Below are 13,468 nucleotides of genomic sequence, written 5' to 3' on the forward strand. Positions count from 1 at the left end.
CTCTCCCTGTCTCTGTCTCTTACCTCTTAGCAACATTTATCCTATTGAATGTCTTCCAGGAATTCTTTGTGCTTTTGTGGCTCACACAATTCTATTTCCTCTGTCCATCTGAAGGCTTTTAACAAAAGTCCAAGGTTCCCTCCTCTAACCATTCTGTATTCCATACCTGACATGTGGTTCCAAGTCTTCAGACTTTGTGTCTCGTACTCTGTGCTTCTAAGGGTTGAGCTCTGACCTCCTTCCCACATCAAAACTTCATGTCCTAGCTGAATATATCAATTACAAGTCTAGCCTTCAAGTCAATCTCAATAGTGTTCCTTAATAGAGTTTATTATTTTCCTGCCTTTAATACGCTCCCGACTTGATTGTTTCTGATAATTGCATTTAACATGTTTCCAGAAGCCTGAATACTAATTTTGCACTCAACAAACATTCATGCTCCATGCATTAGTCTACAGTCTTATGTACTGGGGATAGGGAGTGAACAAGACTAACAGGGCTCTTGCCCTCATGGAGTTTACATGCTCAAGTGGGGAAACAGAAAGCAAGTGATCAAAATAAGACAAATGTTGGTAGAGAGAAAATAAGTTTGGTTTTAAAGAAAGAAAAAAATGAACGGCTATTGGGAAGGATGGTGATGAGTAATAGGACAAACATATCAGAAAAGGTGGTCAACGAAGCCACTTTGAGAAGGTGACACTTGAACTGAAACTTGAATATGAAGAACGCCAAGCACATAAATCTTTAGGAAAGAACTTCTTATGCAGCAGGTTCAGTGAGTACAAAGGCTCTAACTATGCATGTATCTTTTTTTTTCCTATATTCTCTTCCCATCCATCACTCTAATATCTAATGTTTGTCAAGTCTTGCAGAGTAACCTTACCATTGATCCATCTTGTGTCTCTTTCCCCCAGCTTACTTTCTCATTACTTTTTACTGACATTTTCTGTTCCTGGGTAATTTTCACATGAATAAACATCCCAAAGTTAAATTCTACAGAATCATATTTTCACTGCAAATCCTCTAATGACTTCATTATTCACTACACTAATGCAAACCTGGAAGCCCAACATTCAAATATCTTCATGATACAACCTTACAATTTCTTCAAATTTTTAATTTTCCATACTGCTATGTATTATCCCATCAAAATTGTTGCTTAGAAGACACCTTAAATAGCCCTCCCTTCAAAGTTACCTATTATGTCCATTGTACTTGGACTGATTGTCATCCCCACACATCCAAAATGGGTTAGTCACAGCCTCCAAGACCTATCTCAAGTCATTTTTTTCCTTTAAGACCTTTTGATTTATTTTAACTTGCAAAGAACATTCTACTTTTTTTCTTACAGTATCTGTCATATTTCACTCTAGAGTATGGTTAAGGGCACACCTATTTTCCTTTCCTACATCACTTACTATATTATAGATGTTTTAAAATAATCACTCTATGTTGTTTATCTTTGTACTAATTTGCATTTCACACATAATGAATATTTATTGAATGAATGAACCAATTTGTCAAATCTGAGTTTAATTAACAAATATTTATCTCCTGATACCTCAAATGATTTCTCTTTTTATCATATCTCTTATCTCTCATGAGACTTATCTGTGAAAAGACAGAAAGCAGGGAGGAAATGCAGAGAGTCCTTGTTTTGAAACAGTCTAGTTAACTTCAGTCTGGTCAAGTTATTTAAAATTTTACTTTGAGTAACATTAAAAATGTCATTTTTAATGCTGCATAACCAGTATAGCATGAAATAAACAATTTTTAGTGAAATAAAAATAGATCGATTCCCTGTTCAGAATACATAAAACTTCTCAGCACTATTCAGTGCTAAAAAAATTATAGGCTCACAATCACAGAGTCTTGTACTTACCACATTACTACATGTTCTATAGCGGATATTTCTTCCTTCACAGCTCCTAGGTTACAAAGAGAAAAACAGATCTCATCAATAACCAAGAGGTTGAAAATTTGAACTATGTTTCCAATTAAAAACAATGATCTGTTAATATTAGTGGAAGAGCCTCTCTTCTTTTTTTTTAAGATTTATTTATTCATTTGGAAGTCAGAGTTACACAAAGAGAGAAGTAGAGGCAGAGAGGCAGAGAGAGAGAGAGAGAGGTCTTCCATCCGCTGGTTCACTCCCCAGCTGGAGCTGCACCAATCAGAAGCCAGGAGCCAGGAGCCTCTTCCAGGTCTCCCATATGAGTGCAGGGGCCTAAGGACTTGAGACATCTTCCACTGCTTTCCCAGGCCACAGTAGAGAGCTGAGTGGAAGTGGAGCAGCCAGGACTCGAACCGGCGCCCATATGGGATTCCGGCACTGCAGGTGGTGGCTTCATCTGCTATGCCACAGTACAGGTCCCAAGACTCTCTTTTCTTCAAAGATTCTTTAAGGAATTACTACTAAATACTAAATTAAGCACAGACAAAGAACTGGCATATATAAACTGATTTCTTTATGAAGTTCAAAGGTAAATGTTCATCTTGTTTCAAAAATTTTCAAAATAAATAATGTATTTTTAAAAATATGTCACAAAATATTTACTTTTAAAATTTAATTTTTTGAGATAACACATTTTTGACTTACATTATAGTCAAAGGCTTACAGGCTCCACTAAACAAAGAGTTCAAGAAATAAAAAAGTAACAAGACCACAGTCCAACAGTGAAACATGTAAGAGCATTACACAATAATCAAAGGAAAAGGTATTTAACATCACTCATATAAAGCAAATTTTAAAAGTCACAAATTATTCAAAGTGTAGTAGCAAACATTCCTATAAATTTGCACTGTTATTTACCCAAATAAATATAAGTGCAAGGTTTTCTAAAAAAATATTTTATTAAACGAATACTGTCTTCTTACTTTTGACATAAAACTGAAGGGATGCTTCACTTAAATCTTTAGATATTGATGGGACCTGTGCTGTAGCAGAGCAGGTAAAGCTGCCACCTGCAGTGCCAGCACCCCATATGGGCGCCAGGTCAAGTCCCAGCTGCTGCACTTCTGATACAGCTCTCTGCTATGGCCTGGTAAAGCAGTAGAAGATGGCCCAAGTCCTTGGGCCCCTGCACCTGCATGGCAGACCCTGAAGAAGCTCCTGGCTATAGATCGGCCGAGCTCCGGCTGTTGCAGCCAACTGGGGAGTGAACCAGCAGGTGGAAGACCTCTCTCTCTTTCTCTACCCCTCCTCTCTCTCTGTAATTCTGGTTTTTAAATAAATAAATAAATCTTAAAAAATTTTAGATCTTGAATATGAAAAAAATTAAATTTAACTAATATTCAATGTCTTTTAAAATCACACTTCTGAAAAACAAAAAGCCATAATTCTGAAGAAACTATTTTTAGTTCTAGAAAACATACTCATGGAAGAGATTTTGGAAGGCAAATTATCAGAAAGAAAAAAACACCAGAAGTCCCCTGTAGTTGCTTTATCTAAAGCTAATCACCTTTATTTTGAATGATATATATATTTTTTGGTCAGGCAGAGTTAGATAGAAAGATAGAAAGGTCTTCTTTCCGCTGGTTCACCCCCAAAGTGGCCGTAGCATTGCGCCAATCAAAAGCCAGGAGCCAGGTGCTTCTCCTGGTCTCCCATGTGGGTGCAGGGGGCCCAAGCACTTGGGCCATCCTCCACTGCCTTCCCGGGCCACAGCAGAGAGCTGGACTGGAAGAGGAACAATCGGGACAGAACCGGCGCCCCAACCGAGACTAGAACCTGGGGTGCCGGCGCCGCAGGCGGAGGATTAGCCTAGTGAGCCGTGGCGCCGGCTGAATGATATATTTTTTTAAGTGCAGAGTAAATCATACCACTTATATAATTTTGCAGGTTATCCTATTCCCCCCTTAAAAATTATTTTTGAAATTTCTCACACTACTAATAACTTTAAAGACACCATTTTGAGAGCTACATAATATTCCATCAAATGATATGATATATTTTGTATAATCTGCTGCTTGTCATTTAAAGGATTTTCACCTAGGGGTTTGACAAATGAGAGTGTGACAAACCATTTCCACATGCTTAAGTTTAATCCAAATGTCTGACCGCATCTTTTGAATAGATAAATTTCTAAAAAGGGAGTTACTGGACTAAAGGGAATGAACTTTTGCAAAGCTTTTAATAAATATTGCCAAATTGCATTCCATAAAGGTTGTATTATGACATATTCCCACCAGCAATACATGGGAGTTTCCATTTTACTGAATTCTTATAACAAAAATAATGGATATTTTATAAATCATTCAATGATGACACGTAATTCATGAAGCAACTGTACTCTTTTCAAAAAAAGTTACACTTTCAGAAAACATAAGTTAAAAAATACTATCAAATTCTGAGAGAATGTTGATACTAATAGTATAGCTATGGAATTCCAGGTACACTTATAAATTTGTAACATGTATTAATGTATTTAGCCATCTCAAAAATCCTGGGCGATAGGGTACTATTATCATATTCACTTTACAGATGAGAACACTAAAGTTTAGAAAGGTTAAATAGGCAGGTGCCGTGGCTCAACAGGCTAATCCTCCGCCTTGAGGAGCCAGCACACCGGGTTCTAGTCCCGGTCGGGGCACCGGATTCTATCCCGGTTACCCCTCTTCCAGGCCAGCTCTCTGCTATGGCCCGGAAAGGCAGTGGAGGATGGCACAAGTGCTTGGGCCCTGCACCCGCATGGGAGACCAGGAGAAGCACCTGGCTCCTGGCTTCAGATCAGCGCAAAGCGTCGGCCGCAGCGGCCATTGGAGGGTGAACCAACGGCAAAAAGGAAGACCTTTCTCTGTGTCTCTCTCTCTCACTGTCCACTCTGCCTGTCAAAAAAAAAAAAAAAAGAAAAAAAGAAAAAGAAAGGTTAAATAACTTGCCAAAGTCATACCACCATTAAATTTTGGAGCTGTGATTTGAAACCAGATGACCTGGTTTCACAGCTCACAGTCAAAATGCATTAATTCACTTTTGTTACTCAACAAACATCCATAGGTGCCCTGTTTGGTGCTATGAAATGAACTTTCTTTGGGGAATAGAAAAAATGAATGACTTAGTTTTTTATCTTAAGAAAATTAATCATATAATTCAGTGTAAGAAATGCTGTATTTTTCACAGCAGACCCATAGAATGGCAGATGTCCTAAATAGCACTCTGGCCTCAGCATCAGCCCTTAAGGCATTCAGATCTGGCTCAAGAGCCCATGAGAGTATTGTAGGCTTGGAAAGCCAAGACACTCTGGGGAAAAAAAAAAAAAGAAGAAGAAGAAGACCTAAATGAAAGATCTCTGCGAGTGAGATCCCAGTGGAAAGAACGGGGCCATCAAAGAAGGAGGTACCTTTCTCTGAAGGGAGGAGAGAACTTCCACTTTGACTATGACCCTATCGGAGTAAGATCAAAGTCGGCGAACACTAAAGGCTTCCATAGCCTTGGCAACTCATGACTAGAGCCTAGGGAGATTACTGACGCCATAAACAAGAGTGTCAAATTGTTAAATCAACAACAGGAGTCACTGTGTACTTACTCCTCATGTGGGATCTGTCCTTAATGTGTTGTCCAATGTGAAGTGATGCTATAACTAGTACTAAAACAGTATTTTTACACTTTGTGTTTCTGTGTGGGTGCAAACTGATGAAATCTTTACTTAGCATATACTGAATCGATCTTCTGTATATAAAGATAATTGAAAATGAAAAAAAGAAAACCTGGTGTTAAATTGGAAATTGCATACAAAATTAATCAATTTTTTAAAAATATCATGTAGGATCTCTGTCTTTAATGTGCTGTACACTGTTATTTAATGCTATAATTTTTTCACTTTGTGTTGCTATGTGGGGGCAAACTGTTGAAATCTTTATATATACTAAACTGATCTTCTGTATATAAAGAGAATTGAAAATGAATCTTGATGTGAATGGAAGGGGAGAGGGAGCGGGAAAGGGGAGGGCTGCGGGTGGGAGGGAAGTTATGGGGGGGGAGCCATTGTAATCCATAAGCTGTACTTTGGAAATTTATATTCATTAAATAAAAGTTTTTTAAAAAAAGAAATGCTGTATTTTTGTCATTGAGAACCAATGAAAAGAAAATATCACCTGAAAACACAATTACACAATGTCCATCTTAGAGAGCTAGAAAAGGACTCAGGCCGACAGGCTTGGTTACAATTCAACTGACTATATTACTATACAATAAAAAAAAAAAATAGAAAAGGAAAGGATGGCCAGACACTGGAATCTTCAAAAAGAATTGAAAGAAAAACACAAGTGTCAGTGTCCAGCCCAGCAATGTAACAGACACGGGGTAACTGAACTTCAGCTTCTTCATGTCCCCTTGTCAAGTTCGTTGTTACTTTGATATAAATGGCTCACACTAACCTAGCTGATGCTGATGAACATTAAGCTCATACAAGGAATGTCCCCAATTATAATAATGTGTTGACCAAACTACTTGCCAAGAATGATCTGAATTTTCAAGGTTGTTGAGAAGCAGAGAGGGCTGGCCATGCTGACCTGAGTACTCTGCTCCGTGTGATAGACAGTTCTATTATTCCTTGTTATAAATTAATAACCTGGCATTCTAGTTTGAAATATTAATCTCATGAGCTGAGTCATCGTTAGTCTACTCCCAAGAAAAGGATCTGTTGTTGGTGTTATTGCTGAGAACTATCAAGTTTCTCAGGCTGAAAATATAAGAGCGAGGCTCCAGATGATGGTAGATTTACAATGTAATGAATTCCACAACTGGGAGGCTTTTGGTAGCATGCCATTTTAGACATCAGTGTTTGTTGAATTTGATACACTTTTCAAATTTGAAATTTTTGCTGCATATGTAACACAGTGTAATGGTTAAGAGTACCCACTTTGAAACTAGACTCCTCTTTCTGAACTCTTGGCCTCAGTTCTTCAATTTCTGTACTACAATTTTTTCATCTGTAAAATGGGGTATTATTACTAACCTCCTAAGGTTAATATGAGGGTGAACTAAACTAGCATTTGTGAATCTTTTCATACAGTAAACAGCACATAGAAAGCATTGTATTGATATCTGATAAATTTAGTGCAAAATAGGGGTCAGATACAATAGATACTGAAAGGGGGTTAAGGATATTTGGAGGAGAAACTACAAGAAAGGCATGGAGGCATGGAAAGATTGCTATGTTTATAGGTTTGTTTTCAATTAGTCCTATTTTTTAATTTAGGGTTTGTGTAGGGAATCACAGGAGATTAGAGCAATAACTTCTAATTTTTAACTTCATAATAGTCAAAGTGAAGCTACTGAAATTTCAAAACTGAAAAGATACAACAATGACTTTTGCTTTAAAAAAAAGTGAGTTCTCTGTCAATCATTGAGCTAATAACACTCTATGTTTTTCATTTTCCTTTTATTTATTAATTTTTTTTACCTTATCTTATGTCCATGAAAGGAATCATGGCAACAACTCTGGATAGGACTTTGAGGACCTGGATTATAGGTTTTGCTTTTCTACTTACATAAGCCTCTTCTCCTGTCAAGGTTTGCCTTTCTTCATCTATTGAGCAGATACGGCAATGCCAGTGTATAAAGTCATGATCACTAACTGTGATAATAGACAGAAGCTCTGATAAACTGCCGGGGGGGGGGGGGGGTTACAGAGATACCACTTACTAAATAAAACAAATCAGAGTAGGAAAATATCTATTTCAATCATTTAAGTGAGCATTTCCCCAGATATTTTAAACTACAAATACCTACACAGATTTTACAAGAATCCTTGGACAATAAAGAGATACTGAGTAGTTCTTATTTATTGTATGGGCATTTGGTGCAGCAGCTTAACTTGCCAATCGGGGCACCTACATTTCCATATCCAAGTGTCTGACTGAAGTACCAGCTATCTGCTGCTTTTTTTTTTTTAAGATTTATTTATTTATTTGAAAGAGTTACACAGAGAGAGAAAAGGAAAGGCAGAGAGAGAAAGAGAAAGTCTTCCATCTGCTGGTTCACTCTCCAATTGGCCACAACTGCTGGAGCTGCGCCAATCCAAAACTAGGAGCCAGGAGTTTCTTTCAGGTCCCTCACGCGGGTGCAGGGGCCCAAGGTCTTGGGCCATCTTCTACTGCTTTCCCAGGCCATAGCAGAGAGCTAGCTTGGAAGTGGGATGCCGGTACTGCAGGAGGCGGCTTTACCCGCTACGCTACAGCACTGGCCGTCAGCTATCTGCTTCTGATCCAGCTTCCAGCTAATGTGCACCCTGGGAAGCAGTGGTTGTTGGCCCAAGTACTTAACTCCTTGTCACGCACATGGGAAATGGGGATGGAGTTCTGGGCTCCTGGTTGCAGCTTGTCCCAGCCTTGGATGATGTGGGCATTTGGGGTATAAGATCTCCATCTGCCTGTCTCTACCTCCCTGACCTTCAAATAAAATGAAAACAAATAAAAGATTTAAATACTTCTTGTTTAAAGTAAACAAAACTAAACAAAAAACAAAGAAAAATATTCAAATAATTTGCAAATAATATCATGTAATTGTCTAATATCTAACATTGATTGTTAAATAATTGATATATGCCTCTGAACTGTATTCCCTTTACTATATTGTAATACTTTTTTATTAATTGAGCACTTATATGATTTGATTAAAATAAGATACTAAAGTGGTAATACTTAGGGGAGTGGGAGTTTAGCCTAATGATTTAAAATGCCTGCATCTGGTATCAGTATGTCTGGGTTTGAATTCTGTTCCAACCTCCAACTCCTGTTATTTGCTAATGCAGCCCCTGGTAGGTAGTGGTGATGGCTCAAATTGGATTCTTGTGACCCACATGGGAGACCTGGATTGCGTTCCTTGCTCCTGATTCAGGCCTTTGCCTAGTCCTTGCCAATATGGGCAACTGGGAAGTCAAATAGCAAATGGCAGCTTTTTGTCTCTTTGTGTTTCTCTCTCTCTCTGCCTCCTATATTTTTTTTAAATGATAATGCTCAAGTGTGGCAAGTTAGTCATTATGGAAAGGCATTATAAAATTGTAGATAATAGAATGATTGGCCTGTACAAGCTATTCAGTACCTGTTATACTCTGGGAATCTAACCCAGTGTGAGGTGTTCTGTGCACATATCACTATCTTAGCAGCAACTCTGCAACATTTTATTATTTCCATTTTAATAGACAAGAAAACTGAGGCCATGAAAGCCAATGAGGCTTAAAGTTACATAAACAGAAAAGAGGGAAGCAGGGACTAGGACCCAGGTTTTGTTAACTCCAAAGCACATGAAATAATAAGAAAACGGACAAGGTGTACTCATGTATAGTATACTAACAGCCAACTGAAATGTGGGAACTTTAGCAGGGAGTTAGCTTGGGGCATAAATTTACCTTGTTGTTATTATATCTGTTTATCAGCTGCTTTTCCCTTCTGGAAAATCCACATCTAATAAAGCATCCCTAAATACACATTGGAACATCTCCAAGAGAACCACACTCTTCAGCAAATGCAATGCTAAAGAACTCCAGTGTGGAGAAGCTTATGTTTTGACAAAGTTCAAATTTATTAAAATTGAATATAAATTTCACATAAGTAACAAAGTGACTATTCCACCATAAGGAGTTGTTTCCTGCCAAGTGTGAATGCATTTATCTGGGCATAAAAGCCTCATCTGAGAAGCAGTAAAAAATATTCTGTCTCTCTCTCTCCCACACTCTCACTTTTGCTCTCTCCCCCTTTGCCTCCCTCTCTTCCTCCCCCTCTCCCTCTTTTCCTTCTTTATTTTTCTGTTCTTTGATATGAAACATCTGAGTGTTTCTCCAAAATTCACTGGTGAAGATGAAAACATTATAAAACTCGGTTCAAGTTACTCTGAGGACGATTACAGGTTCCAGATAGCAGAGGATTCAAGGAAATGCATTTTCTCAATGCAAACTACACAGTATAGGAGGGTATTTAGTAAGCTTTGTATTTAACCAATCATAAACTCAGGAACTGGCTCAAATATGAAAGAACAAAGTATAAATATTACAATATATCCTAGAGTGAATTTGTATAGAAAGTTCCTTAGCCTAGCCAGTCACATTCTGCTTTTGACTTAATTCCTCCACGCAAAAATGCAAATAGTTTCAGACACATGTTATTGTTTGTGAGATATTCAGACTTTGAATCACTTGTAATGATAGAAAGATAGATTTGAGTCATACTTTATCTTTCATTAACACATTAACCATCCAGACTTTTCTACTTCTTAAAATCCTGATGTTACCTTAGTTTCAATGATCATAATTTAACAATCTTAGAAAAGATGAATTGCTGGGAAAAGCTAAAACTTCTTTTTGTAGGATGTAGCAGCTCCTTGATTGCTCTCTTTTCCCATACAAGACAGACATAGATTCAGTTTCTCTCTCTTTTAGATTAAAATTCTTCTTATCTCCTCCCTAAATAAACAGATCTTTCTGTTGACATACGTATCCTTGCTTCCAGTGGAATAGTTTCATGGCAGTCTGCTTACCTTGTATTTAAAAGCCAATGTTCTTTTTTATAATATTTATTTATTTATTTGAAAGTCAGATTCACAGAGAGGAAGAGAGAAAGAGAGAGAGAAAGATTTTCCTTCTACTGGTTCACTCCTCAAATGGCTGTAATGGCCAGGGATGGGCCAGCCAAAGCCAAGAGTCAGGAGGCCTTTCTGGGTCTCCCATGTTGGTAGCAGGGGCCCAAACACTTGGGTCATCTTTTCCTAGGCCATTAGCTTTTCCTAGGCCATTAGCAGGGAGTTGGATCAGAAGTGGAGCTCCTGGACACGAACCAGTGCCCTTACAGGATGCTGGCATTGCAGACAGTGGCTCTACCCACTATGCCACAACCCCCTCCAGTGTTCTTAAGGACAACTGCAGCTGCATTAGGCTCCTGAAATCTCAGGTTTTATTTTTTATTTCCAAAAACAATGTTCCAAATATCATTTCCCAAAAGAATATTTTTATTAAGAACAAGTCACTACCATATTTCTCTGAATATCGCTTGCCATTCAAATATGGATTCTTTGGCAAAGACTTGCAAGAATAGGCTATTCTATAGGCTTATCTATCCCTTTCCTTTTAGTCACTCAAAAGGAAACTATGAGCCCTTTACAGGAGAAGAAACCTAAAACCACGTAAACAATTCAAGCTCAGAGGCTGCTGGGCCATGTAGACTGTAGGTCCTAAAATGACCACAGATTCAGCAAGAGAAGCAGATCACCACTGCAGGGATCCCACACGGTGCTGGAGCACTGCTTTCCTCCCAACTGCAAATGAGTGGGGCAGCAGTTAAGAGAGCTACACAGCAGGAGGAGGTTGCCTCACCCCACGGAGGTGGTTAAGACACTATCTTGGGCTTTGTACAAAGACTCTTGGAGGAACAACAAATTCTGAGAAGACTTGAGAGGTCCAGGTTCAAATGTACGGCCGGCCTTCTTTCCATTTGCGCAGACACATTACTGTAAGAGGCTCTTTGGGGAAGCAATGCCAGATATGGATCAGCACAGCCTTTATGAGAAAGTTGTGTAAGCCTCGGGGCCCTGTGTGTGAGGCTATTCCTCAGTGCTCACTGTCCTCACATACAGTTCAGTCTGGATGCTGAAAATGTACTGGCTGGAACGGGAGTCTGCGGCAGCAGGCGGTTAGCTGTGGTTTACCTAAGTTGGGGGAAAGAGGAGGTAGGTGACTTGCCCTTCTCTGGATTTCACAAACGCCACCTTCCGATACTGTCCTTAGCTCTATTTCATCCTTGTGTCTAAAAAAAGTCTTTCCTCAATGCTCTATGTTTTACTCCATGTTGAAAGGCCATTATTTACAGTGTTCTCTACTAGAATCAAATGATCCCTGTGGATTGGTAACTTTATCTGGGGGGGAGTGTTGTCCCAACAAGAAGAGTCAGTTTAGCACTGTGGCCTCTTCAACAGTAGCTACCATGCCTATATTGTATCCTCATCACAGCTTTAAGCAGTCAGAAATGTTCTGGTATATATTCCTACAGAGTACTTTGTTAATACTAATAGATTTGAGTTGGTTTATAACATACTTAGTAAGTATAAGTTATGGGTATTTTGACACCCTCCTCATGTGCTTCTAGACAGCCACCCACCACAAAAAATTTTTTAAAAATCACAGACAAGATTCTCTGTAACAAGTAATGTTTAATCTGAAAACGTTTGTCTAAGAAAAACATGTGACATACTGAAAGGTGCCTTTGACCTTCATCGTGGATGAACTTCATAGGATAAATCTTCACTAGGCAAAGCCACTGAAATTCTAGAAATACAGTCATTCTTCAGTATCCAGGGAAGGGATTGGTTCCAGGGCTTCTGGGGATACCAACACCAGCAGATGCTCAAGTCCCTTCTGTAAAATGGTATTGTATTTGCATAGAGCTTACACAGATTCCCTGTGTACTTGAAATCATCTCTAGATAACACCCAATACAGTATATGATCTATGTGTTCCATGCAAGTAGTGTTTTTACTATATTGTTTAGGAAATGATGGCCACAGCAGAAGTCTCTACATGTTCACCACAGACATAATTTTTACAAAAGTATTTTTCAGCTTGTGGTCGGTTGGATCTTTGGATGCAGAGGTGATGGATACACTGGGTCAACTTTAAAGCATCCCCAGGACACACAAAGAGGAGACCTAGGTCCCTGGTGCTTTAGGATTTCAAAGACACACATTAAAAATCTCGTTTTATCTCAAGTATTTGGTTGAGAGGTCCCTGAATCCCACACAGGATGCCCATTTGTTTCCACTGCCTTTTGCGCTTGTGATACATCACACAGCTCAGGCAGATTAGTGCTCGGGGAGAGATCTATTTTTTTTTTTCTGAATAGATAGATACACAAGCCAAACTATTATGACAACCTGATAAATGTAGCTTTTGAAAATGCTTTCTGTTGTAATAGTACAGCACACAACAAGGAGGCAGGCTGCCAGGCGGCATCCATCAGCAGGTGAGCTGGCTGGAAACTGAAACAGTCCAGGGTCACACCAGTTCTCTACAACTTGCCTGAGGCTCCAACGGTCTGGCAAGCCAAAGACGAGTTGGCTTCAACGTTGCATTTTGAAAGCAATTTTAACTGACTAGGAGTTAGTGCAGGCCCAGATGAAGAAAAGGTGCCATCATTTGTGGACTGGACTTCAAAGTGTTTGTGATCGATAACACAGTTTCATGACCTCAGTTTTAAAACTCAACACTTCTATCCTCCGCCTTGCGGCGCCGGCACACCGGGTTCTAGTCCCGGTTGGGGCACCGATCCTGTCCCGGTTGCCCCTCTTCCAGGCCAGCTCTCTGCTGTGGCTAGGGAGTGCAGTGGAGGATGGCCCAACTCCTTGGGTCCTGCACCCCATGGGAGACCAGGAGAAGCACCTGGCTCCTGCCATCGGAACAGCGCGGTGCGCCGGCCGCAGCGCGCTACCGCGGCGGCCATTGGAGGGTGAACCAACGGCAAAAGGAAGACCTTTCTCTCTGTC

General features: G+C 39.4%; 1 protein-coding gene across 4 annotated transcripts in view; it reads right to left on the bottom strand.

Annotated features, from left to right (window-relative positions):
- The window catches only part of ADAMTSL1 (ADAMTS like 1), a 475,795-nt gene that overhangs the window by 413,393 nt on the left and 48,934 nt on the right, over positions 1-13,468 (bottom strand). For all 4 annotated transcript variants that reach the window (XM_062208161.1, XM_062208159.1, XM_062208160.1 and 1 more), the window contains exon 3: positions 1,883-1,928. In XM_062208161.1, coding sequence (XP_062064145.1) covers positions 1,883-1,928 — 46 coding nt within the window. The remainder of the gene's footprint in view (positions 1-1,882; positions 1,929-13,468) is intronic.

This window comes from Lepus europaeus, chromosome 12, assembly GCF_033115175.1.
Source record: "Lepus europaeus isolate LE1 chromosome 12, mLepTim1.pri, whole genome shotgun sequence".
In the NCBI taxonomy this organism is placed as follows: domain Eukaryota; kingdom Metazoa; phylum Chordata; class Mammalia; order Lagomorpha; family Leporidae; genus Lepus; species Lepus europaeus.